At 38.8% G+C, this 23,531-nt stretch overlaps 4 protein-coding genes across 7 annotated transcripts; all 4 read right to left on the reverse strand.

Annotated features, from left to right (window-relative positions):
• Positions 1-5,576: 5,576 nt before the first annotated feature.
• Positions 5,577-13,587, reverse strand: LOC110853174. Of its 3 annotated transcripts, XR_004835417.1 has the most exons (12): positions 13,382-13,587; positions 10,672-10,937; positions 9,803-10,203; positions 9,325-9,714; positions 8,874-9,247; positions 8,069-8,430; positions 7,905-7,990; positions 7,678-7,826; positions 7,117-7,614; positions 6,523-7,053; positions 6,065-6,454; positions 5,577-5,901 (listed from the first exon to the last, which is right to left on the reverse strand). XR_004835417.1 is itself a non-coding variant. In XM_022101419.2 (11 exons), the coding sequence occupies exons 2-11, from the start codon at positions 10,921-10,923 to the stop codon at positions 6,123-6,125; spliced, it is 3,375 nt and encodes a 1,124-aa protein (XP_021957111.1). In that variant the 5' UTR covers positions 10,924-10,937; positions 13,382-13,587; the 3' UTR covers positions 5,582-6,122. The 3 variants fall into 3 exon arrangements, 2 of the variants coding, with proteins under 2 accessions (XP_021957111.1, XP_035710324.1); XM_022101419.2 differs by having other exon boundaries at positions 5,582-6,454; XM_035854431.1 differs by lacking the exons at positions 10,672-10,937; positions 13,382-13,587 and having other exon boundaries at positions 5,582-6,454; positions 9,325-9,709; positions 9,803-9,977.
• On the reverse strand, positions 10,957-13,374 carry LOC118436399. Of its 2 annotated transcripts, XM_035854432.1 has the most exons (4): positions 12,417-13,374; positions 11,793-12,337; positions 11,421-11,672; positions 10,957-11,353 (listed from the first exon to the last, which is right to left on the reverse strand). In XM_035854432.1, exons 1-4 carry the CDS (start codon positions 13,258-13,260, stop codon positions 11,111-11,113), a joined length of 1,884 nt encoding a protein of 627 aa, XP_035710325.1. In that variant the 5' UTR covers positions 13,261-13,374; the 3' UTR covers positions 10,957-11,110. The 2 variants fall into 2 exon arrangements, with proteins under 2 accessions (XP_035710325.1, XP_035710326.1); XM_035854433.1 differs by lacking the exon at positions 10,957-11,353 and having other exon boundaries at positions 11,482-11,650; positions 11,730-12,337.
• Positions 13,588-14,132: 545 nt separating the features above from the next.
• LOC110853175 (cytochrome P450 4C1) lies at positions 14,133-17,340 on the reverse strand. Its single transcript, XM_022101420.1, has 9 exons — positions 17,251-17,340; positions 17,068-17,158; positions 15,685-15,943; positions 15,380-15,609; positions 15,108-15,221; positions 14,981-15,048; positions 14,733-14,904; positions 14,477-14,638; positions 14,133-14,308 (listed from the first exon to the last, which is right to left on the reverse strand). Exons 1-9 carry the CDS (start codon positions 17,338-17,340, stop codon positions 14,133-14,135), a joined length of 1,362 nt encoding a protein of 453 aa, XP_021957112.1.
• Positions 17,341-19,179: 1,839 nt separating this feature from the next.
• LOC110853176 (basic salivary proline-rich protein 2) lies at positions 19,180-23,203 on the reverse strand. Its single transcript, XM_035854535.1, has 6 exons — positions 23,038-23,203; positions 22,502-22,922; positions 20,984-22,395; positions 20,403-20,533; positions 19,616-19,668; positions 19,180-19,551 (listed from the first exon to the last, which is right to left on the reverse strand). Exons 1-6 carry the CDS (start codon positions 23,068-23,070, stop codon positions 19,448-19,450), a joined length of 2,154 nt encoding a protein of 717 aa, XP_035710428.1. The 5' UTR covers positions 23,071-23,203; the 3' UTR covers positions 19,180-19,447.
• Between the last annotated feature and the right edge of the window lie 328 nt (positions 23,204-23,531).

Consider the following 23,531-nt stretch of genomic DNA (forward strand, 5'->3'; position numbering starts at 1 on the left):
ATAATTAATGACCTCGTACTCCTATGTGAGTCTCGTTACTTAAGTCATACTCACACCTTTCCACCCGTTTTTGTGGGCATTATTCTAATTTATTTTATTACTTGGTTAACAGTTGTTGGTTGCTTCCTTCCTTGAGGGAACTTGGGGCTGGGGGCGGATTGTAATATTATTATTTAAGGAGAACATTCTTCTTGTCGGAGGGGGCGGATATTGATTCCAATTCATACGTTCGAACTAAATTAGGCATTTCCTTAAATATTTACTGCGTAATTCTGGGGTTGCTTAATTCTAATTCGTCTCAACTTCCTCAACAAATTCAACTTTTCTCAAGGATATAGAAAGCAGAGAGGGGTCCTTATTTTATGGACACAAGTTTTTGGTGTGGTGGGCGTCGCAGAAGAAAAAAATCCTCCAGAAGAAGTAACCAGTGTTTCGGGTGTAAGAAGTAACCACTTGCAAGAAATAACGGGTAGAAAGTGGTTTCTTGCAGGTATTTTGACCTGCAAGAAATGCAAGGCGCAAGAAACTACGCCCATACTTTATACATCGCGTGGCTACATATTTCTTGCAATTTCTTGCACCTGGCATTTCTTTCGTTTCGTACTTTGCATCTCAAGAAATAACGGCAAGAAAGTGTTTTTTGCAGCTATTTTGCAAGAAATGCAAGAAACTACTTCCTGTCGCCATATTTTTCATGTGGCACGTGGCTAGATGGCATATTTCTTGCACTTTCTCTCATTTTCTTGCACCTCGCATTTCTTGCATTTCTAACTTTGCACTGCAAGAAATCTAGCAAACCCACCAGAAACGAAACACTGGCCTGGAAGTAACGGGTCAAACCTATTGAACAATTCTTCTAACCGTGCTATCATTTTCTTCATCTTTTTAGCGATACAGATCTGATCTGATCCACTTTTTTTCTCTTATTTGGTCGCAAGATGTGATACTAATGGTCCATCTTGGATATTATCTATTGTGGTTTTGGTGTGGGTGATGCCCTACCAACCAAACCAAACCACAGAAGAATCTACACGATCCTAGTTAGTTATTAGTGGTTGCGTTTTTTGGTAGTTGACCCGTGTGTGCGTATGCAATAATCAAGTGTAATTTAATTTGGTTGCTCGATGATTATTGGTAATTGGGCAATTGTCCCGTAAAAGGAGAGACTTTTCCTTCGAGGTGAGACGAGCAGTTTATCATTCTGCTCAAAAAAGATCGAGTCCAATGCATGGAATGACGCGAGTAAAAGAATTATTTTTTTTGGAAGGGTTAAATAGCTTCAATCAAATGTATGAAAAGGTGCAAAAATTTAACCAATTTTCATACGGAGCTAATAGCATGCATCTACATTTGTTTAGAACGATATATAAATTACAATACAATTATAAAATTGGCGTTGAAATTACTCATATTTTGTAATTCTTAATCTTTAACCGGACTCGATCACAATTAAAAAAATATATATTTTCAAAGTATTAAATAGTTTCATATTTTATGAAAAATACTAAAATTTTATGTAAATTTTATGCAAAAATCATATAATTCTGATTTTTAACTTCAGCCAACTTGAGCCAACCATTTACCTGATCTGATATTTACGTTCGATTAAACAATATAAATTCTACGCTTTTCCAATCGGAGTTGAAATTGCTCAAATTTTGCCCAATTTCAATTACTTTACTTTTCCCATTTACTCCTGCGCATTTGTAACTAAATAAATTTTCATGAATGAAATGAACACTTGCATCAGCAGCATCGTCGCTTTTATGAATGAATCTCTTGCACGCAGTCAGAATAACAATTAATTAATTTAAATCTGTTAATGTTCATTATCTTTTCTTTTCATTGATGCAACATCTTCTACACAACTACCTGAAAACCGCATCCTCCTCACAAAACAACACCACTACTTGTCTGTCGCCTTCTCGTCTGATGATGCTAATCTCCCGTCTTATCTTTCCTTCTTGTTCTTCTTCACCGTGTTAAATAATGTGGACGAGTAGTTCCTCTCTCCATGTGGAAAAAGATAAGGTCTCATCTGCCTCATCACACCAGAGTTAAATGGCAAAATAGCGATGATTTATGCATTTAAATGGATACAATAAGTGAGTGAACCCACTTGCACTTGATCCATTCCTCACTTTGATAATAATCCATCTCAAAATCTGAATGAAATAAAAATTCTGAAGAGCACTTTTTTCGATGGGTATCGATTCAGTCTGAAAAAAGTGGCTGCAGCTCAAGGTGCGAAGATAATAAAGTGAATCTAATTGTTGCAGATAAGATTTTTATCGGGAGAAGAGTGAAATTCAAACGAGTTTAGATAAATTAATCAAATATCGATACGTTTTTACTGGGAAGGCATCAATTAGGATTTTTATTTAGAAAAGTGGTCGCTCGAGAAAACAAAACCGTAAAATTGGCAAACTTTGTATCCATCGTCGGAAATTTGAGACTCGAAATAAAATAAATCGAACAGTTTTAGATTTTTATCGGGAGGAGAGTGAAATTCAAACGGGTTTATTTTTATTACCGAAGAATTAATCAAACATCGATACATTTTTATCAATTAAGATTTTTATTTAGAAAACAGGTCTTTCAAAGAACAAATCCATAAAAAAATTGCAAAATTCACATTTTCTTCCTTCACTCGGAAATTTGAGACTCCAAATCAATAAATTAAATACTTCAAAATTAATCAAAATTCCATATATTCTACCCATTCATCAATTAAGATTATTTAGAAACTGGTCCCTCGAAAAAAATTAGCAAAATTCTCATCTTCTCCACTCGTCGGGAATTTGAGACTCCAAATCCAATAAATTCAACACTTTCCACACCAAAAAAGTCAACTTCGTCACTTGACACTGGGATGGTCAACGCTTTCTTGTTGTGTCTGTGCAGATGTAGACATGCTCATAAAGTAGCATGTTTAATGTTGCATACTTGTAAAATACGATAATACGATATCCTTGTCCAATTATTTAAATGTGATTTAATTAGGGGATAAAGTGACTGGCAAGACAGGCGAAAAAAGCGATCTGGCTCGATAAGATCGTATCGAAACCGGCTTAACTCTGTTATATTACAATTATCGTAATTATTATTAGCCTATGTATGAGTTGAAATTGCACCAATTCGTTCCCCACACTATGCAAATGCAAATATGTACGATCATAAATTAACCTTCGCTTGTTGTGACAAGTTGACAGCATTCATCAAACATTCATTTCATGACATGGGGTCGCAATGACCTGATCCAAATGTAAGGACGACATTTAAGATCACTATTGATTGACAGGTTGGCAAAAATTTAGCCATTTTTTTTGCACAAGTAAAGTGTCGTCAACTTGATCTAACTGTAATATGCACATTTGTATAATTAACCGTTATAAATTATCTAAATATATCTGTCTGCATTTTTAGACCATGCAAAGCAAATGCAGCAACTTCCTTCCGCCCTCATTATTTCGATTAGGTAATTATAACGACGACGACGACAACAACAACGACCAGACGACAATGATGTGTTACCTACATTATAAAAATGTAGACATTGTAATGTAATTAATGACCGGTGAAAAAAAGTAAGTAAAACCTTCTGCTGGACTACAAAGTAAGTAAAGCAATGCGGGTCGGTTATGTAAGTTTGCACATAAATTGCACTCAGACGATAAGTACTCGACTTCCGGTTACAATTTATTTAGTGAAAAAATATATGCCTACGTGAAGAAAAGCTATTCTTGTTTGATCCAGTTGTTCTTGTTGGGCCTGCATTTCGTAATCATATTATAACAGCTTTTTTTATTACTTGTTGCGATAAAATGAAAAGGTGGCAGACTTCCAGACTCCTCATTCATGGTCCGATGTAATAAAAGGGGATTAAAGAAGAGAGCAAGTAATTAAAAATTCTGCTCAGGCGACAAAGAGGAAACTAACGAAATTGAAAAGTTTGTCGTTTCAATTTTCCTCAAAAAAATTTAGAAACTTCCGGACTTAAAAATTGTTTCATAATTTCATTTTATTTCATTTTATTTCAATTTATTTTATTTTTCACCACATTTTTTGAAAAACTGTCAAAATTATAAAGTTTGCCGTTTCAATTTTCCTCCAAAAAATTTCAAACTTTCGGACTTAAAAATTCCTCAAAAACCAAACCACCCCTCTGAAAAAAATGCCATGTTGCATACAAAACTGTTACGTAATTTCCCTTTATTTTATTTCTCACCACATTTCTTTTCTCGAGAACCAACCCAACTCACGAATTTGAGACAAGGTATAAAATTTAGAACCGAGTTTTACCAGAAAAATGTGAACATTTCCCATAAAAATAAATAACAAGGGAAGAAAAAGTATGGGTAGAGGTACAGGTCTCTAAAAACTCGCTGGGTTGGGACAGTCACCACCACTGCATTCGAATAAATTCCTGGACAATTGGACATTAAGTAGTGAGAGACAAAACAAAGGCAGAGTTTAACAAGGTCTTGTCTACTTAAATCTAATCATTGGTGGTGCAGGGTGCAGGTAAAAAGTGGACGTTCGCCTCCTTATTAAATGGTCACCCCGAGTTGGATCTTGGCTACAAAATGTACACGATGTCATGTCGCCCTGTCCTCTGTCCCATCCATCTTAACCCAACGGACGGAGCTGGTTAATAAGTCAGTTAGCTGACAAGGACAACATCACATTTTTCTTAATAAACCAACAGCAGAAAGAAAGAAAAACCAGTCCGGAAATTTATTCCTGGGTTTGTTCTTCCTTCTTCTTAACGAGGAATGAAACAAGCTCTCCAAATTTTGTGTTGGGTCCAAGCCCTACCTTAATTTTTGTTGGTTGGTTAGTTAGTTAGTCGGGAATGTGGTGGTGGACTGGACGTGGACCATTTGTTCGAGAACATGACGACGTTTTTGTGGGGAGGGAGGAGTGGGTCACATGTCGTTGGATGGAGATACACAATTTATCTTTTTATCCAATAAGTTGTGTGTAATTAGAGCAACTCGATGGTTGGGAGGAAAGTGTAGAAGGTGTCGTTTTCTAGGAGTCATTTATAACGCGTCTGAATTTAATTGACGTGGGGCTCGATGACTAATCAGCGCATTTGTAATGATTTCTCGGCTCTATGAATTTATTTCAAAATTCTGAATTACAAATTTGTAGGACAGGTCGTTGCAAATTTTTGTAAAAATATATACACTCCAGATTTTGCTTCAGTCAGAAACATTGAAACTCATCGAAACTGGCATAAAAACTTCACGCCATTCTATCAATCAACTTACTGACTACAAATTTGTCGTCCAGAATTTTGAAATAAATTTCCAGAGCCGAGAAATGATTAAAAATGTATTGATTTTGACGATTTTTGTGATGGGTTCAACGTTAATGAGGAGAGAAATTGGAGGGAAAGTGAGACAAGAGATCATCACGATTTATAACGAGAGAAGAACTGGACTAGAACAAGTAGTAGTCTGAACTTGTTCGGTCAGTTCTAGTTTAAATAATGTGAAATTGTCATGAAATGCAGATGTTGCATCGTATTAGCAAAGTTTAAACAAAATCACTACTGAAGTGAATAAGCGTTCGATATGTTAACAAGCATTTATTCCATGATGAAAGGCAGCTCTGATGAACGGAAAAGTCACCCCACAATTTATATACGTTTGCATGTAAGCATTGTTGAAATCCAAACAGTACTCACCCTGCCACCTGAACAATGCTGACTACAACAATGAGAATGCATACTCTTTGTCTTCACGCTACTCGCATCATGACTTACAGAGTGGAATAATAACTAGTGTATATACAAAATCTTAGTAATTAATAGTAATAGTTAACGTTTAATGCTGCGGTAAAAAAGGTAAAAAAACACATGGTTGTCGTATCACATAGAGTTGATATCCGTCCCTGCGCATATGAAAAGGTAGCTCTGTCACAAATTTATTAATTTACCCAGTCTACGAATCAATAATAAACCCAATTTTGCCTGTTTGGCACAGCGCTACCTTTTCATACGGACAGTCAAATATAAAATTTTCAAATATACAATAAAATTAGATATTGTACATACAAATTACGCTAATTAGTTCCATCAGCTATGCGCTTCAGGTACATAAAAGTTAGTAACGTTAACGGTTTGGAAGTGGGATGAACTCGTCGTCTAAGAAATCTTCATGACCAAGAAATCCGTCGGCAAGGAATTCCGACTCTTCTTCCGCCATTGGTTGAGACCGGGGTTGTTTAACTGCATCTTGTCCTTTTATCTTGGTCGCGTCCCATCCAACGGGGTCAGATTCGACGAGTTGCGAGAGTGGAATTGGGTATGCTACGTGCGGATTTGTTACCGATGCTGGTTGATAATTCATAGCTGCTTTTTGTTCTTGCGAAAGAGCGAACGAAACGGAGGCGGAACCCACGTGTTCTTCTTCGCATTCTGTACTCATGCCCATTATTAACTCACCTAAAAAAAAGTTAGTTTGGTCAGATACATTTCAATAATTTGAGTTGTATTCTATTCGCATAACTTACGGTCATTCTTGGTCAAGTTAATTTGAAACATGTACAACTTGAGGGCCGGGATCAGTCTGAGAAACGTCTTATACGCATCAGTACCAAGGGCAGCAGCCAAGTTGTCACTCCTCGTTCGAAGAAAGTCCATAATGAGGAGACCTTTTGCTAAAGCCAGGTCAAACACGTCAGGTATCTTTTGCATTTCCACGATATACGACGGGAGCGAATCTGTGCTCGGTAATAACTTTTTAGATTGAATGCAGTCATTTAGATTCCATTCTTGCCGGTGGTAAGTTAACTTCTCGTTCATAAAGTTTTCCATATCCTCCATCATCCCTTCAATGTAGGCTTTCTTCGTCCTGAGAAAGTTTAACCGGTCCGTTCCCCCCTTCTCTTTTGACATGGAAGCATCGGAATCTTCTTGACAGGAAATTGGAGGGGTTTCTCTGCCTGAAAGGGATGACTTTATATATTCCAAGCGATCCAGTTCTTCTTGCTCCCGAATTAAACGAGTTTCCAAATTTCTTGTATATTCCAGGTGTCTAGCGACTATGAAATATACCAATTACTTCACCGGCATTTTTAAACAGTTAATTTTTCGTATTTTCTTACGCCAAGCATCAAAAACCATCCTCAGAACGGTAATTGCTGACCCCATCAAAGCCTTCCTACACTGACATAGCTTATCCCTCCCGTATGGATCTTCATACTTGGTAGGATCCAGCCAACATGAGAGACAAGACTTTAGCAAATCTGTATCATCCACCGCGGGCACTTCGACGCTTGGTGTGACATTGTACTTGACTGGACACGCAAATTGACTTGAAGGTACTGAATCATCCACCTCCATGTCTTCAGTTCTTAGGTTTGAAAGTTCAGGTTTTGGGTTTGAAGGTTGAGGAGTTATGGCCTTCTTTGAAACGTCGTCTTCACCAAGTTCCTGCCTCGCATACTTGCTCTGATGATAAGGCGTCACCTTGTCCCGCATCAGTGTTTCCAAAAGAAACGCCAAGTCGATGAATAGGCGAGCAATATCGGTCGGATTATTAGATGCTTCTTGGCACGATTTCAGCACACTTTCTCCAATCATTCTTGCCAGGCAGGTATTCGCTGTGGATTGGATAACAAATTTGGTAAGATTGCTAATATAATTACAAATAATTATCAGCTTACCCTCATTACGCTTGAAGCACAGGTATCGCACAATGCACAAATCGGAGATGGACCACGTTGTAATTCGTACAATGCGCTGCACATTTAACGTACTTCGAAACCATTCGTGACCTAAGACGTCCTTCATTATACGATACAGAATTTCGTATCTAATAACAAAAAAATATATTTAGAAAAGTGAAATTTCACATAAAATAAATAAAGTGTGGCAAAAAACGTATTTTTACCTATTCGCAGTCTGTTCGAAGTACCCGGAAAGCACAATGCTTTCTAAAATTCCAAGTGTCAACTTTCTAAGCTCTATTTCCAGCGTCTATATAAAAAGTCGGATATTTTAAAATTATTTATTTCCACATTTCACGTTATTTATAACGTTAGATAAATTACATACCTCTGAAAAATAGTCCCTCCAATCACACTTTAGAACCAGACCGGTCCATCCTCTCAACTCTTTAACCCATTGCTGTCTGTTCTTTAGGACTAGTTCTGTCTCCTCCTCCTCGATAAGGACACCCCTCCATAATTGATTAGCCCAGAAAATCAGCCTCCAAAAATTCATTAGTGTATTGAACTCATAAAGGCGAAAGCGAGCTTGACCTTCCATACTTTTAAACAGTTTTTGCAACCAGTCACGAACTTCTCCCAGTGCGCCCCACGTTCCTCCGTACTTGAAACGGATAGAAATTGCATTCTTGATGTCAAAATATTGTGGTCCCGTACCGAATTTTGAGGGAAGAATGGGTGGCAAGGGTTCTACGAGAAATAAAACATTTGGCATTTTCAAATAATTGAATGGGTGGCATAACACTAATTGATTGACATATGCTTTGGTGGAAATAAATCTTCGCCAAACTGGTAAATAAATTATCCTGAAAGTACCGGATAACGAAATTATTGTCACATTTAGCGAAAATGTAAAACTCCTAAAAGCAGATTTGGCAAAATATATAAGTTCACGCATTTATTCATGTCAAATACTTTAAAATTAAAATAAATATGCAAATTTTGGTGGTACTATCGTTATGATTTAAGATACTCAATTGCCATTTTCCCCAAATTTGCCATTTTTCGCCAGGTTGTACTTTAGATACTTTAGAAACCTTATGCTAAAAATCCAGTAGAATAGGTGAATTTTTTTTCGTCAAATGGGATTTTGTTCTGATTAATTTTTTTTCGCCAAAAGGGTTTAATAATACCTTTAATTCCTGTCTCAATTCTCTCTTTTCGCCTCTTCTCCTCTAATCCCCATTGAAACATTATGTCAACAACGGACGGGAAGGCATACTTGATTTCGCAGCGCTTTATTTGCTTTTTCATAATGTTTCGGGGCGCTATTTGCGTGACATACTTCAAACAAGGCTGCATCAGTTGAAACTCCAGGTCCACAATTTTGTCCATCTTTTCAAATATTTTCTCTCGTGTGGTAACCGATTGTGAGCACCAGTCCAGCTCGTCTCTGCAGATGCGTTGTGGGGGTGCGATGGTTGACTGAGGAAGAGGGGGAGGCACAGAGAAAGACTCATCAGTCTGAACAAACGTTGTGCTTGTTGCGGCGGGCGGCGCTCTAGAACTGGAGAAACAAAGGCAAACGTTCCAAATTTAAATTCAGGTAGCTACTAAATTTTCGTTAATAAATTGACTGATTACATAGCTTTTGGCGAGTCTGTTCTTAGCAACTTTGCCACTGGTGGTGCCATTGTCTTTGGTGACATCGTCCTTGTTCCATTCCTTGCCCAAGGTGAACTTTTCTTTGAATTTGGTATAGCACGAGCTCCCCGTTGAGGTTCGGAAGCTTCAATTACGTTTATCATTTCTACGTCGTCAATAGAATAGATGGAAGGAGGAGATGGTTCGAAAGGAGGAGCAGAAGTAGAAGTCACATTATTCACGCTGGTCTCATTGCTTTTACGTTTGTCTGCAAAGTTCCAATTCTTCTTGATTGCTTCTTGCTGCAAAATGAGTATTTCGTTTTCCAGTTTAGCAATTATTGCTTTGTCTCCTTCCAAAGGTTTGGCACCACCGCAACGGACAGCTAATCTGTGCCAGTAAAGAATATAGAACATCATTAGGAAACTCAATTCAAAAAGTAGATAAATGCAATTTAGTTAATTGTGCATTTTTATACCTTGATTGAAAATCGATCCGTTGTTCATCCTTCAATTTGTCGTTCGTCCTTCGCAACGTGGACACTTCGCCTTTTAACTTGTAATTCTCTAATTTAATATTTTCAACCTCTGCCAGCAAAGCTTTGATTTTTTCATTTGTCTCGGCCGTTTCTTCGTTTGCTTTCAAATCCGCTTTTTCTTGACGTAATACGTTATTCGTTTGTGCCGGAGTGTCCGCAACAACATCGAACAGCAATTGCTCCCTTCTCTGTTCCAAACTCATCATCGGGATCAGCATATCTGGAGTTTTATTATTGTTGTTGTTGCGGTTTTGATTCTGGGGAGGACTAGGTCCATTATTTCTTCCAGCAAAGACGCCACTAGAATCACCACCACCGTGCAATTCAGACATTTCTGCTTGCTAAACAAACAAAAAAACATATCATATTTTCATTCATTAGCCAGGGGGTGAGCAAAATACATACATAATTTGTAAAAATACCGTTTTTTTTAGCTCCATTCTTCCCTGAGTTTGGATTCCCAGGGCTGTTACACCCACAAAAAGATGATAATCTAAATGGAAAATGCAAGTCTTACGCAAATATTGGTTTTGTGAAGAAATTAACATTTTATCGTTGTCAAAATACTTTTAAAAAAATCGTGAAAACAATGTATTATGACTAAAAAGCTGATTTCTTCACAAAACCTGTATTTTCGTGTGACTGTTGTATTCTCCACGTAGATTTTAGTCTTTTTGTGGGTGTAAAAAAAAGCCCTGAAAATCCAAACCCTGAGAAGAACGGAGCTCAAAATACTGTATTTTGACAAAGTGTTTTGCCCACATCTGTCATTTGCATATCTGAATGACTGCACTTTTCCTAAATATTACCTGAGTAGCCCGAAACAACAACTGGTCCATGTCGTCGTCATCCCCCCACACGGATTCATCGGCGGCAGGATCGGTCCCATTTTTCAGGTCGTCCGTCGTCTTGGATGTGGACTTGGATTGTTCCATGGAAGAATCCTTTATCAAATTCTGTCTACCAGTCGTAATTGCGTTACTTGATTGACTCCTCGGAACACCAAAACCGACTCCAATTGGTCGAACGGCTTGGCCATTGTAGTAAAAGCCCTTCGACATCCTTCAGCAAGGAACTGCGTAGACAATTAACAAAAATATATAATTAATTAGTCATTATGGTAATTAATACGCAGAATTACATACATATTATATAAATATTTAACTAGAGTAGAAACTTCAAATTATAATAACGCTAAAAACTGGACTACTTTCCAAGATCACTCAAATTTTGCTTCAATTTTACATTCTATTTATTGCTTAAATCGGTTTGCATAATATTTTGTTTCGGCGATTGGTCTATTACATCAAGCATTCCTGTTTTTTTAGCTAAAACTTCGCAGACATGGTCATCGAATGCAAACGCGGAGATTATAACGTTATTAATTGCTACTACAAAAAGTCCAGCTATTAAAACCCCAACGACATTATCGACACGAGTATCTGTCGCTGGCATTCTTGAAATAATTACGTAACCGACTCCAGCCACGATCTGAAAGGAACAATAAATAATAAATATTAACAAAACAATGTGGTAGCAAATTATACAATAAAATTACTTCGATAAGGATGGAGACACATATAAGAAAGTAATTGAGAGCAGGATAAGCATGTGCTTTAGAATACGCCACGACATATCTGAGTTGTGACGCTGATGCGGATAAAAGTGCGAGTGAGACGATTGCAAAACATAAACAGGACGATTTTCTATTGGCTTCAGCTCTTGCGCTGGCTGCCGAAGCCTTATTTACAGCCATCGATGGAGGGACGCGACTGGGTCCTCCGGCTCCTACCGATTCGTAAGAGTTTTGCTATGAATTAAATAAAACTCGAGTAAGTAATTGTGTTCAAACCGAAGGAGGTCACACCTTATTGGCAAAGTCTTCAAATTCTATGTGCAGTCGGGTTTCAATATGAGCCCCACGTCTTACAGAAAGATAACGACGAAAGGTGGCCTCGTCCGTGACCGAGTCTGGAATTTCGATCGGAAGTGCGGTAACTTCTCGGGAGAAGGAACGACGTGACCCGGATGATCGTCCACCTCCACCAAGTCGTGGGGAAGAACGTTGATATCCAACCTCGATATCGTTCTGAAGTGCAGACTCGGCGCCGATAAGGTCCTCATTAAATTTTCGAGATGCCGCTCTCCTCCCAAAACTATCCCGTGAAGTTGAACGAAGACTTGAAGCAGAACCACCGCCTCGATCGAATGATGCTGACCGGCCCAACCTCGTCCTGGAAGAGTCGCCCAGCAAGGAGGCCATACTCGTGTTACGTAACGAGTCGCTACTCTCCCTTCTTCTATTGTTGTTAGAAATTCGTTTCGACGATGTTTGTTTTTTCGAGTATAACGAAGATTTCGATCTTTGCACTGGTGGTGGGAAAGGTCCAACGTCTTCATCTTCGTACTCGTCATCCTCCTCGTCCTGCTCAGGAGAAGGATAGTTGAAGTTGTCATTGCTTTTAGTTTTACTGCCTACAATAAAAAATAAAAATTACATTAATATTAATTGTCCTCATTTAAATTCGATTGAAAGTCTGAAATTCAAACTCACCTGGAGCAATTATTTCCTCCTCTTCCTCCTCAATTTCATAAACGTTCTGCTTCCCCTTTGATGCGCCGGGTGCGGCTGCCTCGTAATAATAGGTCTGACCTTGGCTCCATCCCCCAGCTGGTGGCTCCTCCTCATCATTAATCTCACTCACGATGAACCCTTTACTCACAGCTGCACTTCTCGAAGGAGAAATGCGTCTGGACTTTGATGGCGACACGGTACCAGAATTTTTCGCCCTTGTCGACAAACTTGACCCTCGAGAAGAAGCCCTGCTCCTCGGAACCTGGTCGTCCTCTTTTCTTAATTGAGAATCACTGCTGTCCATTCCGGGAAGAAATGCTGCCATCCTTTCATTCAGAAATTGTACTTCGACCCCTCCCCTCGACTTGGAATTTCGTTGCGGCAGGTCATGCTGACTCCCTCGGTCTGCATCGTGGAACACCTTGTCCAACAGTTCTTGACCAAATTCTTGTTCAAATTCTCGGTCGTCGAGCGGCAAAAGGTCAGGGGATCGAGGGTACGTCATGCTATTTGTCATTAAAGAAGCATTATCATCCCCGGCGTCGTTATCATCTTCATCTTCGTCAACTTGATCATATTCTGTGTCCCTTTTCCTTGGGGGTGGAGGAGGAAGCGCGGTTTCACTGCCCGTTGGAGGAGAAGCAGTCCTTTCCTTGTTTCGATGTGGCTTATCTTTCTTGTGTCCACCACCACCACTACGGTCGCGATGTCGTAAGTTGTCGGACAGTTTTTTGTTGAGGCGACGTTGCATTTTGACACAATTTCTATTATCTTTAGCTTGAAAGTTAAGCCACTCGAATTGATTTGTTATTAATTTAACCATTCGCCCATTTCAGTTATTTTTATAAGAAATGTGTGATCTTGATAAGTAGTTAGTTTAGTACGAAATATTCTAAATTACTTGTTATGTTATTTATCTTACACGTTAGTATTTGTAAACTTACCTTTACGAAGAATTGGACCACGACGTTGTTTCTTAACTTCTAATTGCTAACGTAACTGATGAATGAATTAAAAATTTGAACATTAATTTGAGTACTACATTGTAGTAAGAAATAATTATTTAGTACTAATTAACAATATAATTAAAATTAAGTAGGAAATTTCAACAAAAACATGGAATGAGAATACAAAAGCACGAGAGCGACACTTTCCCCGCTACTCCAACCACCTTTGTCTCTTGCAAGCCTTGTAAGTGAGTCAGCGTCACAATTTCATGCAAATTATGCTTTCACCATTGGATTCGCTTTCACTTTTCCTTTGAAAGTGAAAATATTTTTATTTATTGCATAATGTCAAAGTTTTATTCAAGTGGTTATATTTCTTGTAATGTATATACTTAAGAATTTGCATATTTATTGGCACAATTTGCACAATTCGCACAATTCTAATGCAATTAACTTGATATGGTGTTACGCCGTGTTTGAAAACTGAGCGTACACAACTAAAACAATTAGTTACATAAATTAGTTACATAAATTAGTTACATAAATTAGTTACAAATTATGATTTGACAAGTAATTTCGACAAATCTAGTTACATATAAATATTTCGTCGAAAAAATATTTGCACAATAAAAGACAACATTTATTCATAATCTGTAAATTGCAATTTTTTTCTATAAAATTTTAGTATATTTATATATATTTGTATGTTATATTTATATTTTCGAATTTATTCTAATTTTGTTCCTATTTATCTCTCCATTAACTGTACCGGAAGCCCATTGTCGGATCGTAATGTGATTTCTGAGAGCAATTTCAAGTCTTCCAGAGGCATCATAACTTTCACTTTGAAGTTTCGTAGGACCGTGGAAAGAATGACTTTCTCCTCCATCATGGCGAACTTCTGTCCGATACAATTCCTCTGCCCTGTTCAAAGTTTATTTGCTAATCAGTGTCTGCGAATGCTGTGGGGACATCTGGGGACATTTTGTAGGATAGGAGAAGGAGGGATTTATACAACATGGACAGATGGTGGGGACTCTAATATGCATTTTATCCGCAAATTAATACCGATATTTGTATGTAAATATGTACCCGCAGAGAAAGGGATGTATTCCAACGCATCGTATGATTCCAACCCGGGGAGGAAACGCTCCGGCCTAAATTCCTCCGGATTCTTAAACACATCTGCGTCTTTGTGAATCTTGTAAATGAAAATGCCCACCGTCGCACCCTTCGGCAGTATTCGACCATCATCTGTGCAGAAAACAAATTAATGATCATTTGCAGAATTTTTGCAAGGTAGCTTTTTTTCCAATAATTTGCTAAATTCTTGCAATTTTTATCTGACCGAGAGGAATATCCGTCGATAAGGTGCGCTGAATGAATGGGACGGGCGGATAGAGGCGAAGCGATTCTTTAATCACCATCTCCAAATATTTCATCCTGTTTAAATCTTCCGATGTGACGGGGCGATGCTTATCATTGCCGAAAATCGAGTCCAGTTCTTCATGAACTTTTTCCTGTGTTCACACATACATACATTTTTGCATTATTGCAAAATTACTTTTCGACAATATTTTTATCGTGAGAAGAGACCTGAAATTGTGGATAAGATCCCAACACGAACAGCGTAAAGCTAGAGCTGGACGAAGTCGTGTCATGTTCTTAACATGATTAAAATATTTATTAATTATTAATTCCGCAGTTAAATATTATTAATCACCTCCAAGCATAAAGGTGTCAGTTTCTTGGCGAATGTCGACATCGCTCAATTCTTTCTCCCCTTTTTCGACCTGGACTTGGAGGAGCAGATCCAGAAATGCTAAGCGTTTCTTACCTGCAGTGCGAAATATAAATAAATTCGTGACTAAATTGTTAATTTTTCACAAAAGTTTGGATCCTCATTTTTAAAATAAATATCTTCGAAAAGCAAAATATTTATAAATAAATTCATAGTTTTTTTTCACAAATTTTAGATCATGTTTTGATCCTTACTTTTAAAATAAATCATTTCGGTATCATTTTCCTCCCCAAACTGGTCCTCCCTTGCGGCCTGTTCCTTTTCCCTTAAAAATGTAGCCTTTCTTTTCGCAATTACCTGTGTAGTGAAACCATGCAACATTTTAAGGCTCTCTTGCTGTCTTTGGTACAAGGAGGAAAGTTTCCACGTGGTTTCAAACCGAAGCCAAGGTCGTAAAGAACGATCTTTCGTGAGGCGTCGATAGCTAGAAAATTTACGAGTTTTTAACCATTCCAAATTTATGCAAAACAAAGGTTTTTTTCAATTTTGACATCCTTACTCGTTGATCGCTTTAGTGTAATCGCCGTCAGGAAAATCTTGTGCATTGCTGGAGGTCCCCATTGCCGTCACGCAAATAATATCTAAGGCACATCGCGTCACGAAATTATGGATATCGACGGTATTCCCAGATTGTGATTCTTTTCTTAAAATGTCCACCATTTTTTGCGACTCTTTGTTAAATACGTGCATGAAATCTTCCAAGATTTTAAAGTGGAAGGTCGGATTTAACATTTTGCGACGGTTTTCCCATTTTTCACCTGTTTTAATTTGAAACAGAATTAACTCGTAATAGTGTAAACCTAAAAATTATCTATTTTTAGATTCAATAAAATCTTAATTTTGTGAAAAACACACGACGATAAGCAGGTATCAAAATCACCATTTGAATACATGGAAGAAATGAAAGTTGAGATGAGACATAATAATTCAAATTCAATACCCATCCACCAGTGGGGCCCTGATAATAATTTGTTTTAGTCTTTCTTTCCTAAATATCTACTGTTTTTGAAAATTTCGAAAATTTTTGTTAATAATGTACTTATCTAAAATTGGAAATTTTAAATATCTGCATATTAAATAAACTACAGTGCAGACTTGATATAGCCCGAGCCAGGGGCACAGTCATCTTCTAAATTTGTGTCCGAATTGCACGGACTACCAATTGTTTGTAAAATATTTTGTATTATATTTGGCACACAATTTTTAAATACCTCCATACCAAATTTCAGCTGAAAATAGCAACATATAAAAATCAGTATGGGTCACCGGTTAGGGTCACTCTTCTGGTTCCACTTTGTTCACTTTTAATTTCATATTCTTTCATGAGACGCCATGAAGTATCATTGTACAGAATCTCATCGTTTTAAGACAATTTCTGAAAATCGGTGTGGGTTACCCCATAGGGTCACTCCTCGTACAAATTTTAGCCAATTTCACTTTGTATTCTTCCTTTAGGAGCCACTAGCAACTTCTATGCAAAATTTCAGTTTAATTGGTTGATTTTGAAAAATCTGTATGGGTCATGCAATAGGGTCCCTCCAGACAAAATTGTTTCCAATTTCAGTTCATATTCTTCAAGTAGGACCCATTAGCAACCTTTGTACCAAATTTCAGCTTTCTACCACAATTTTGAATTTTTGGTGCGTAATACCACACCCACCTATATGATCCCCACGGGTTAACCACTTGGCCGATTTCACCCATCTTCGAACTTAACTCCTCATTTTACCCATACTATATGTGTGCAAAATTTCAAGTCAATCGGATTAGTTTTACGACAGTTATCGCAAGACAGACAGACAGACGGACAGATAGACGAGACGGGTACATAAGCCCTGACTCGGGCTAAAAACAGGCAGTAGATCGTATAGTATTAATTTACCAGTGCTCAAGAGAAGTCCCTCACCCAGCCAGGGTCGCACCCAGTTGTAGTCCTTTCCTTTTGAAATGTTTGTTTTGGAGTTGAGTAATTTCTGAAATTTTAAAAATTTAACAATTCCAATTTTTAACTATTTATAAGGGAAATAGAACGTAAAACTATTGAAAATACAGGTTTTGGCATTACCTTTGCATCTTTAGCCTCTAAAATCAGCAAAACCGAGCCGAACGGTGACCACAGCTTGACCACGGAAGACAACTCGCTCCACGAACTCATAATCCGCAATAGTTCTAGGAATATTTAATAAACATATTTTTCCCAGGTAAGGCCTTATGTATTCGCCATGTATATCCGTCTAAGGCAAGAATAAGCAAACCGAAATCTACTGCCACAGTTGAAATTCCCAGTGCATTTCATTACGGCCAAGAAAATAATTTTCATGGGGGGACCTTTGTAGGTAACACTACAAGATTTTTATGTTTAATGACATGCATTTTGTATGATTCAGTAAAATTTGATGCAAAACAATCGGGTAGATCGGTTCGATGACGATAAGGCCTAACTCGGACTAAATAATGCATACAATTACTCCTCCACACTAACTCTTTCTTACCAGTTCTCGGGCATTTAAGAAAAAATGGTATAATTCCTAAAACTGGGACGTGTTGTTCCACCATGGGAAACTTGCCCAGTAAACGATTCGTTCGTGATTTATGGAAAAGTAGGAAATAGATAAGAGCTCCTGTTACTACTGCCCAAATCCATGCTTGGCCAAGCATCTTGCAATTTTTTTAAAAAAGTTTTGATTTTCAGAATTACAGCGGTGTTCGAGACCCAAAATAAAACTGGGTACCTCTGAAAGTTTGACATCTATTTATTGACTTGATGAACCAAGCCATCCCGTCATCCATAGTCCATAGTTCAAGATAATAATATCATAATTCCAAGATAGCTGACATTTAGTACTAATTACAATGCATTTGTATGCACTTTGTTCTAGCCAAAGTTTGTTTTCACATCGATTTTGTATCAGTTTTCCTTAAAATTTACCTTAATTTTGTGACACAATTTGTGTCTCCAGTTTTCCTTAGTTTTGAGACGATGCAATTAAGTGCAATTACATAACTTCCTGGTTAGGGTAGGGCAAAGTTTGGGCAAAACTGCAGACTAAAAATAGGGGTAGATTTATGTATGTAATGCGTTGAGAAAGTTCATGTGGGTCGATGCGAGTAGTTAATCACATAATCATAAATAATAAACGTCCGTCTCAAATGAACATAAAAAAGTGGCGTCATACAGTAAAATGTAAAAGATACTATATGAAAATTATGTAATTTTTGACCTTTGACCTCGTCCTCAAGGTCATGGGTTGGTCAGAAGTCGAAATATTGACGGCGTTGATTTCTTCGTGAAATTCTTTCAAAATGAGACCCCGCATGAAAATTATTTGCTTTTGACCTTTGACCTCGTCCTCACGGTCATGGATTGGTCAGAGGTAGAAAAAATTAGTTGAAAATATTGGCGTTGATTTCATTGTGAAATTGTTTTTAGAATGACACCCCATATAAAAATTAAGGTTAAATTTAATTTTGGACCAGACTCCTCGCGCTGTGGGAGGTGGTCCGATTTATCCCATTTTTGAACTCGATAGAGAACTAAAAATTACAAGTGCAATGGCGAAAACGGCGTTTGATTAGGCTCAGGCGTTCTTGAGATATCCTGCCCACAGATGGACGGACGGACAAAACTGTCACAGAAAAGAGTCGGTGAAAAACATGACGCACTCAATAACCTTTCATTGAGAAGGAAGGAGCAAAAAATATTGGAGTTATGGACAGGAATTTGAGACGACATGAAGGCTATAAAATTGGTAAGATTTTTTTATCTTTTTCATACCAATTTCGTACGTAGGGTGATCAGGCAGAAATTTAGAAGGGTCATGAGGGTCTCAATGAAGGCTTCACACAGGATTTTTTTTTAAATTCTGCGACCAACTTACCGTTAGTACTTGGCGAAGATAAGCCCTAATCCTAAAATTTTGAGACATAACATTTCAAAATTTCAAAAACAAAACGTACCAATTAACAAGATGGTTTATTAATTCTTATCCCCAAATTCTTCAAATATTTCTTTATTAACATTTGAATTAACTAGTTTGCATAAAATACAAAAATAATTATTTTAAACAAAAACAACAAGACCCTACATTAAGAAACAATGAAAACAATGAAATGTTCCCATTTTAACAACAAATTGCGTAACAAGTTTAGTTTTTAAAGGCAGTCGTCATTCATACTCGTAAAAAAATGTGCCTATGATTTTGTAGTTGTATTTACAACGTTTACATAAAAATTAGTAGTTAAATTTCATAAGCCGACGAGAATTAGTGGTGGGATTGGGCCCGTTCGGCGTGAAAACCGTGTTTTGGGTGTGCCTCGTAATTGATGACTTGAAGTTTTCCGTGCTTATCGTAAAATCCGTACTTTCCTAAATAATCAATTAAATATTTAAATACAGGATTTGCAAATGGGAAATTTCTGAAAAACTTTACCTTTCACGTAACCCTTGCCATCCTTCTCTTCGAAACGAAATAGTCGGTTGTACCTATGAATTAAAATAAAAATACCAATTTTTCAGTTTCAATTTCACATTTTAGAAAATGAAACGAAAATTTGTAACAAATTCTGAAGTTTAAATATTCACCAAAAACTCTATCGTTTTACTTTCAAGTGGCGAAAACCCACATGAAAATGAGACAAATTGACAAATGGCTCAACTCTCAACGAGATTAAAAGTTACTTTATGTCAGGTATCATGATGCATGCAAATATAAATAATTAAGAATTGCAGACAGACGTTCCACCCTAATTTGCAATAGTGCAAAAAAATAAGTCTTGTCAAGTCATCATCACGTGTATCTTAACAATTTTAAAAAACTAGATATAAAATGTGCTAAGAAGACGGTTTGCAAATATTTTTCCGACCCCACGTTTTGACCTTGCACCAATTTTTTATTAATTAACAAACACATCTTTTAATTAATGGCGTCCAAGTATACACATTTCTTCTAAAAAGAAAATTAATAAATGCGCACGAAAGTGAGAAAGTGCGCATTTTTTGAAAAAATAAAAGTTTTCATTTTTAGTGCCACTGATGCGTGAAAAATGTGGATGGATCGTTAAACAAAGCAGGATGATGATGATACATAGATCAAGATGATGATGTGGTCAGTTAATTTTTTCTTCTGATAAAAAACAATCACTTTCGATCTTTGTTTTCAAATTTGTTGTGGATGCAATAATTTTTGTGAATAAGTCAAAGTTTTTGTAAGCACGTACCCTTTTCCGGTGTCGTAGCCAAATCTGTACGAGTGGGGTCCTTTGTGTCCACCGACATGGTACAGGATTCGATCTCCGTTATGGCTCAGACCTTCGTGACCCCCGCCGTGCTCGTGACCGCCGGACGCAGCCTGCCAAATTATTTGGGTGTTACGATTACATATACGAAATTACTCAGGAGAGCTGATCAAATACTTTGTAAAAATACAATATTTTGAGCCCGTCCTATCCGGAGTTTGCATTTCTAGGGCTGTCACACCCACAAAAAGACGAAATATGCATGGAGAAGACAGCAGTCGTACGAAAACAGAGGTTTTGCGAAAAAATTAACTTTTTATCGCTGTCAAAATACATTATTTTCACGATTTTTACTAAATATTTTGACATCGATAAAAAGTTGACTTCTTCACAAAACCTGTATTTTTGCAAGACTTGTTTTCTCCGCACATAGATTCTTTTTTTGTGGGTGTAACAGCCCCGGAAATCAAAATCCTGGGAAGAACGGAACTCAAAATACTGTATTTTAATAAAGTATTTTCCCGACCCCTTTCAAATTAGGGGAAATTAATTCTCTTTCTTACGGTGTCAGGTTCGAAAGGGGCTGAAACTGGGTTGAGCGAGGACGCTTGAAAGTTTGGATCTTTTTGGGACACAAGGGGAACTATTCTCTGCCCAACGGCCGGTTCAACCATTTGACTTTGTGGAGGTGGTCCCGAAATTTTGGCGGAGTACCGTTTTCTCTGTCTCCTCGGGATTTTAACACGTGGTTGTTGGACCTCGAGTGAGGAGGAGGCCGACATCATCATCGGTTTGCCATACTGCACACTGTCTGTCGAGGCTTGTTGATGATATCCACCTCCACCGAGAGGAGAGACTGGTCGTGGTCGTGGGTAAGAAGATCCTGAACCAAATTGTCGTCCCCCTCCGAAAGATGATGGCGATGAGGGACGTCTTGGCTTGTAGGAGGGCGTACTGCTTTGACCATCGTCACCACCACCGAATGGTCCACTTCCTGGGCTGTTCTGTCCATTCCATGGCCCATTTGAGGGTCCACCACCACTGCGGAAGGGTGGAGGTCCACTGGAATAACTGCCACTTCCAAATCCTCCTTGTCCTCCTTGGTCGTCGTCTTCAATTTGTGCAGGATATTTGTTCACATCGTTTGACGAAATGATTTGAGGATTCCTCGTTCCACGTGGAGCTTCTTGGTATTGTTCCGGATATTCGGAGCCTCCTGGAGACGAAGCGAAGAATTGGGTTGGTCCGTCATCTTGCCCTTGTGGTGGGGGTCCTCCTCCTCCTTGTCGGAATCCGGACGAAGGAGAGCCTTCGAAGGATGGTCGAGACGGTTGATAAGCTGGAGGACCACTGGACGATGATTCGTCATCGCTTGGTCCGAAGGGACCGAAGGAGGGTGGTGCGCTACTTCCGCCGCCACGTGGTGGTCCTCGTGGTCCACCACGTGGAGGGGGAGGAGAGTCTTCGTCATCATTACTTCCGGGGAAAGATCCGAAACCGGAGAATCCTGGTCCTTGTGGGCCATCTTCGCCGCGTGGGGGTCCGCTATCGTCATCGGAAGAGCTGGAGAATGGAGGATAAGAAGGACGACGACCACCGGGACCACCGCCTCGATAAGGTGACGAGGAGGGTGGGCCTTGCGGCGAAGAAGAGAATGGGGACGGTCCACCAGGACCAGGTCGGCCATACGGAGAACTGGAAGGAGGACCATCGTCGTCATAGGAGCTGGGACCGCTTGGTGGTCCACCGCTCTCGCCGTCGTCTTGATATTTGTAACCTGAGTCAGAACCACCACCACCACTCGAGCTTGGAGGTCCTTGGGGATGGGGATGATGATCTCGGTGTGAAGAGGACGAAGGAGGACCACCACTGCTACCGCCAAATGGTGACGATCCGTAGGAGGATGAAGGTCTCCCACCGAACGAGGATGACGATGATGGCGGTCCACCGCCAAAACTTGGTCGATATCCGGACCCTACAAAAATCCATAGTAAATTCAAACAGGTAACGAACAATTCATAAAATCCCAAGGTAAATGTAAAATTATGACTGTGACGAAAAATTCATGCCGTATTTCTTACCTGGTTGTTGTCTTACTGGACGACTCGCGCCAGAAATCGGTCTTCCAGGTCGGCCCCCAAATTGACCTCCTGGTCGACCCCCCGAAGAATAAGGGGCACCTGACGAAGGAGAATATGGACGTGGTCCACCACCACCACCGCCATAGTCACTATTTGGCGATGGGGGCCTTCCAAACCCTAAATTCGAGTTGAAGGGATCATCATCCTCCGGACCACCTTGGGGCCCTGGACCTCCTGGCCCTCCAAAATGTTTATTGACATGACTAGCACTGGGATCTTTGGGTGAAGAGAGTGGTTTACTGTACGGACTGGGGGACGATCCGGCCCCTTGGGGCTGGTGTTTCTTCCCCAGCATGGATCTGAACGGGGCCAGAAAATCTGGCAGAGCAGTCGAAGGGCTGATAAGACATGCTGCCACCATCTGGCCCAAAAATCAAAATTTTATCCTCAAAATTTCACTTTTTCCATGTAAAGTTTCCAATAACTTTCTCCTTCTGAAAAATTTTCATAAACTTCACCCACTCGACGTAACTTACCAAAATGGCTAAGGAACCTTTCGATATCTTCATTTTTCAGCCGTGGTGGTGGTCACTCTGAAGATGTTGGCCACTCGAGAGTTTCAATCCAACTGAGACCCTTGGACTTTGTTTGAGCGAATAAATGATGTGTTTTCGAATAAGAAAGTTAATTCCTCCTCAAAGCAAAGTCTTCCTCCTCCTTCTTCTCGTGGACGAAATGAAATTGAAGCAAAACCAAGATTTTTTAGCGTTTGAAATTTACAATGCCTTGTTGGCTGCATCCTTGGGTGAGCAATCAGAGGTGTGTCGATGCAATTCATTCATAATCATCAAGTATGATACCAACCACTACTGCACTACTGACTCTGACGCTGCATTGTTGTGGTTCTCTGCACTGCATATAAATCTCCTGCCTGCAATTTCCACCCACGAGTTTACTACTAATCTGTCTATATGAATCTGCTTTTTAAACCTTTTCAACCGCAGAATGGCATGCACCGACATGTCAGTTG

This window comes from Folsomia candida, unplaced genomic scaffold (genome assembly GCF_002217175.1).
Source record: "Folsomia candida strain VU population unplaced genomic scaffold, ASM221717v1 Fcan01_Sc008, whole genome shotgun sequence".
NCBI classification, from domain to species: Eukaryota; Metazoa; Arthropoda; class Collembola; order Entomobryomorpha; family Isotomidae; genus Folsomia; species Folsomia candida.

Bases quoted from the DNA above. Each gene is read 5' to 3' on its own strand.
- LOC110853174 (XM_022101419.2), bottom strand. From the start codon at position 10,923: ATGTCGAAGGGCTTTTACTACAATGGCCAAGCCGTTCGACCAATTGGA. The intron at 9,715-9,802 runs GTATAAAAATGC...TTACTGGCACAG, and splicing joins CGGATCGATTTTCAATCAAG to ATTAGCTGTCCGTTGCGGTG. The intron at 7,054-7,116 runs GTAAGAAAATAC...TATATTTCATAG, and splicing joins GATGGTTTTTGATGCTTGGC to TCGCTAGACACCTGGAATAT.
- LOC118436399 (XM_035854432.1), bottom strand. From the start codon at position 13,260: ATGGTTAAATTAATAACAAATCAATTCGAGTGGCTTAACTTTCAAGCT. The intron at 12,338-12,416 runs GTGAGTTTGAAT...TTTTTATTGTAG, and splicing joins GGAGGAAATAATTGCTCCAG to GCAGTAAAACTAAAAGCAAT. The intron at 11,354-11,420 runs GTAATTTTATTG...TGTTCCTTTCAG, and splicing joins GTGTCTCCATCCTTATCGAA to ATCGTGGCTGGAGTCGGTTA.
- LOC110853175 (XM_022101420.1), bottom strand. From the start codon at position 17,340: ATGAGTTCGTGGAGCGAGTTGTCTTCCGTGGTCAAGCTGTGGTCACCG. The intron at 15,610-15,684 runs GTAAGGATGTCA...TAAATTTTCTAG, and splicing joins TACACTAAAGCGATCAACGA to CTATCGACGCCTCACGAAAG. The intron at 15,049-15,107 runs GTGATTAATAAT...AATCATGTTAAG, and splicing joins TGACACCTTTATGCTTGGAG to AACATGACACGACTTCGTCC.
- LOC110853176 (XM_035854535.1), bottom strand. From the start codon at position 23,070: ATGAAGATATCGAAAGGTTCCTTAGCCATTTTG. The intron at 20,534-20,983 runs GTAAGAAAGAGA...ATAATTTGGCAG, and splicing joins CCCCTTTCGAACCTGACACC to GCTGCGTCCGGCGGTCACGA. The intron at 19,552-19,615 runs GTAAAGTTTTTC...TTGATTATTTAG, and splicing joins TGGCAAGGGTTACGTGAAAG to GAAAGTACGGATTTTACGAT.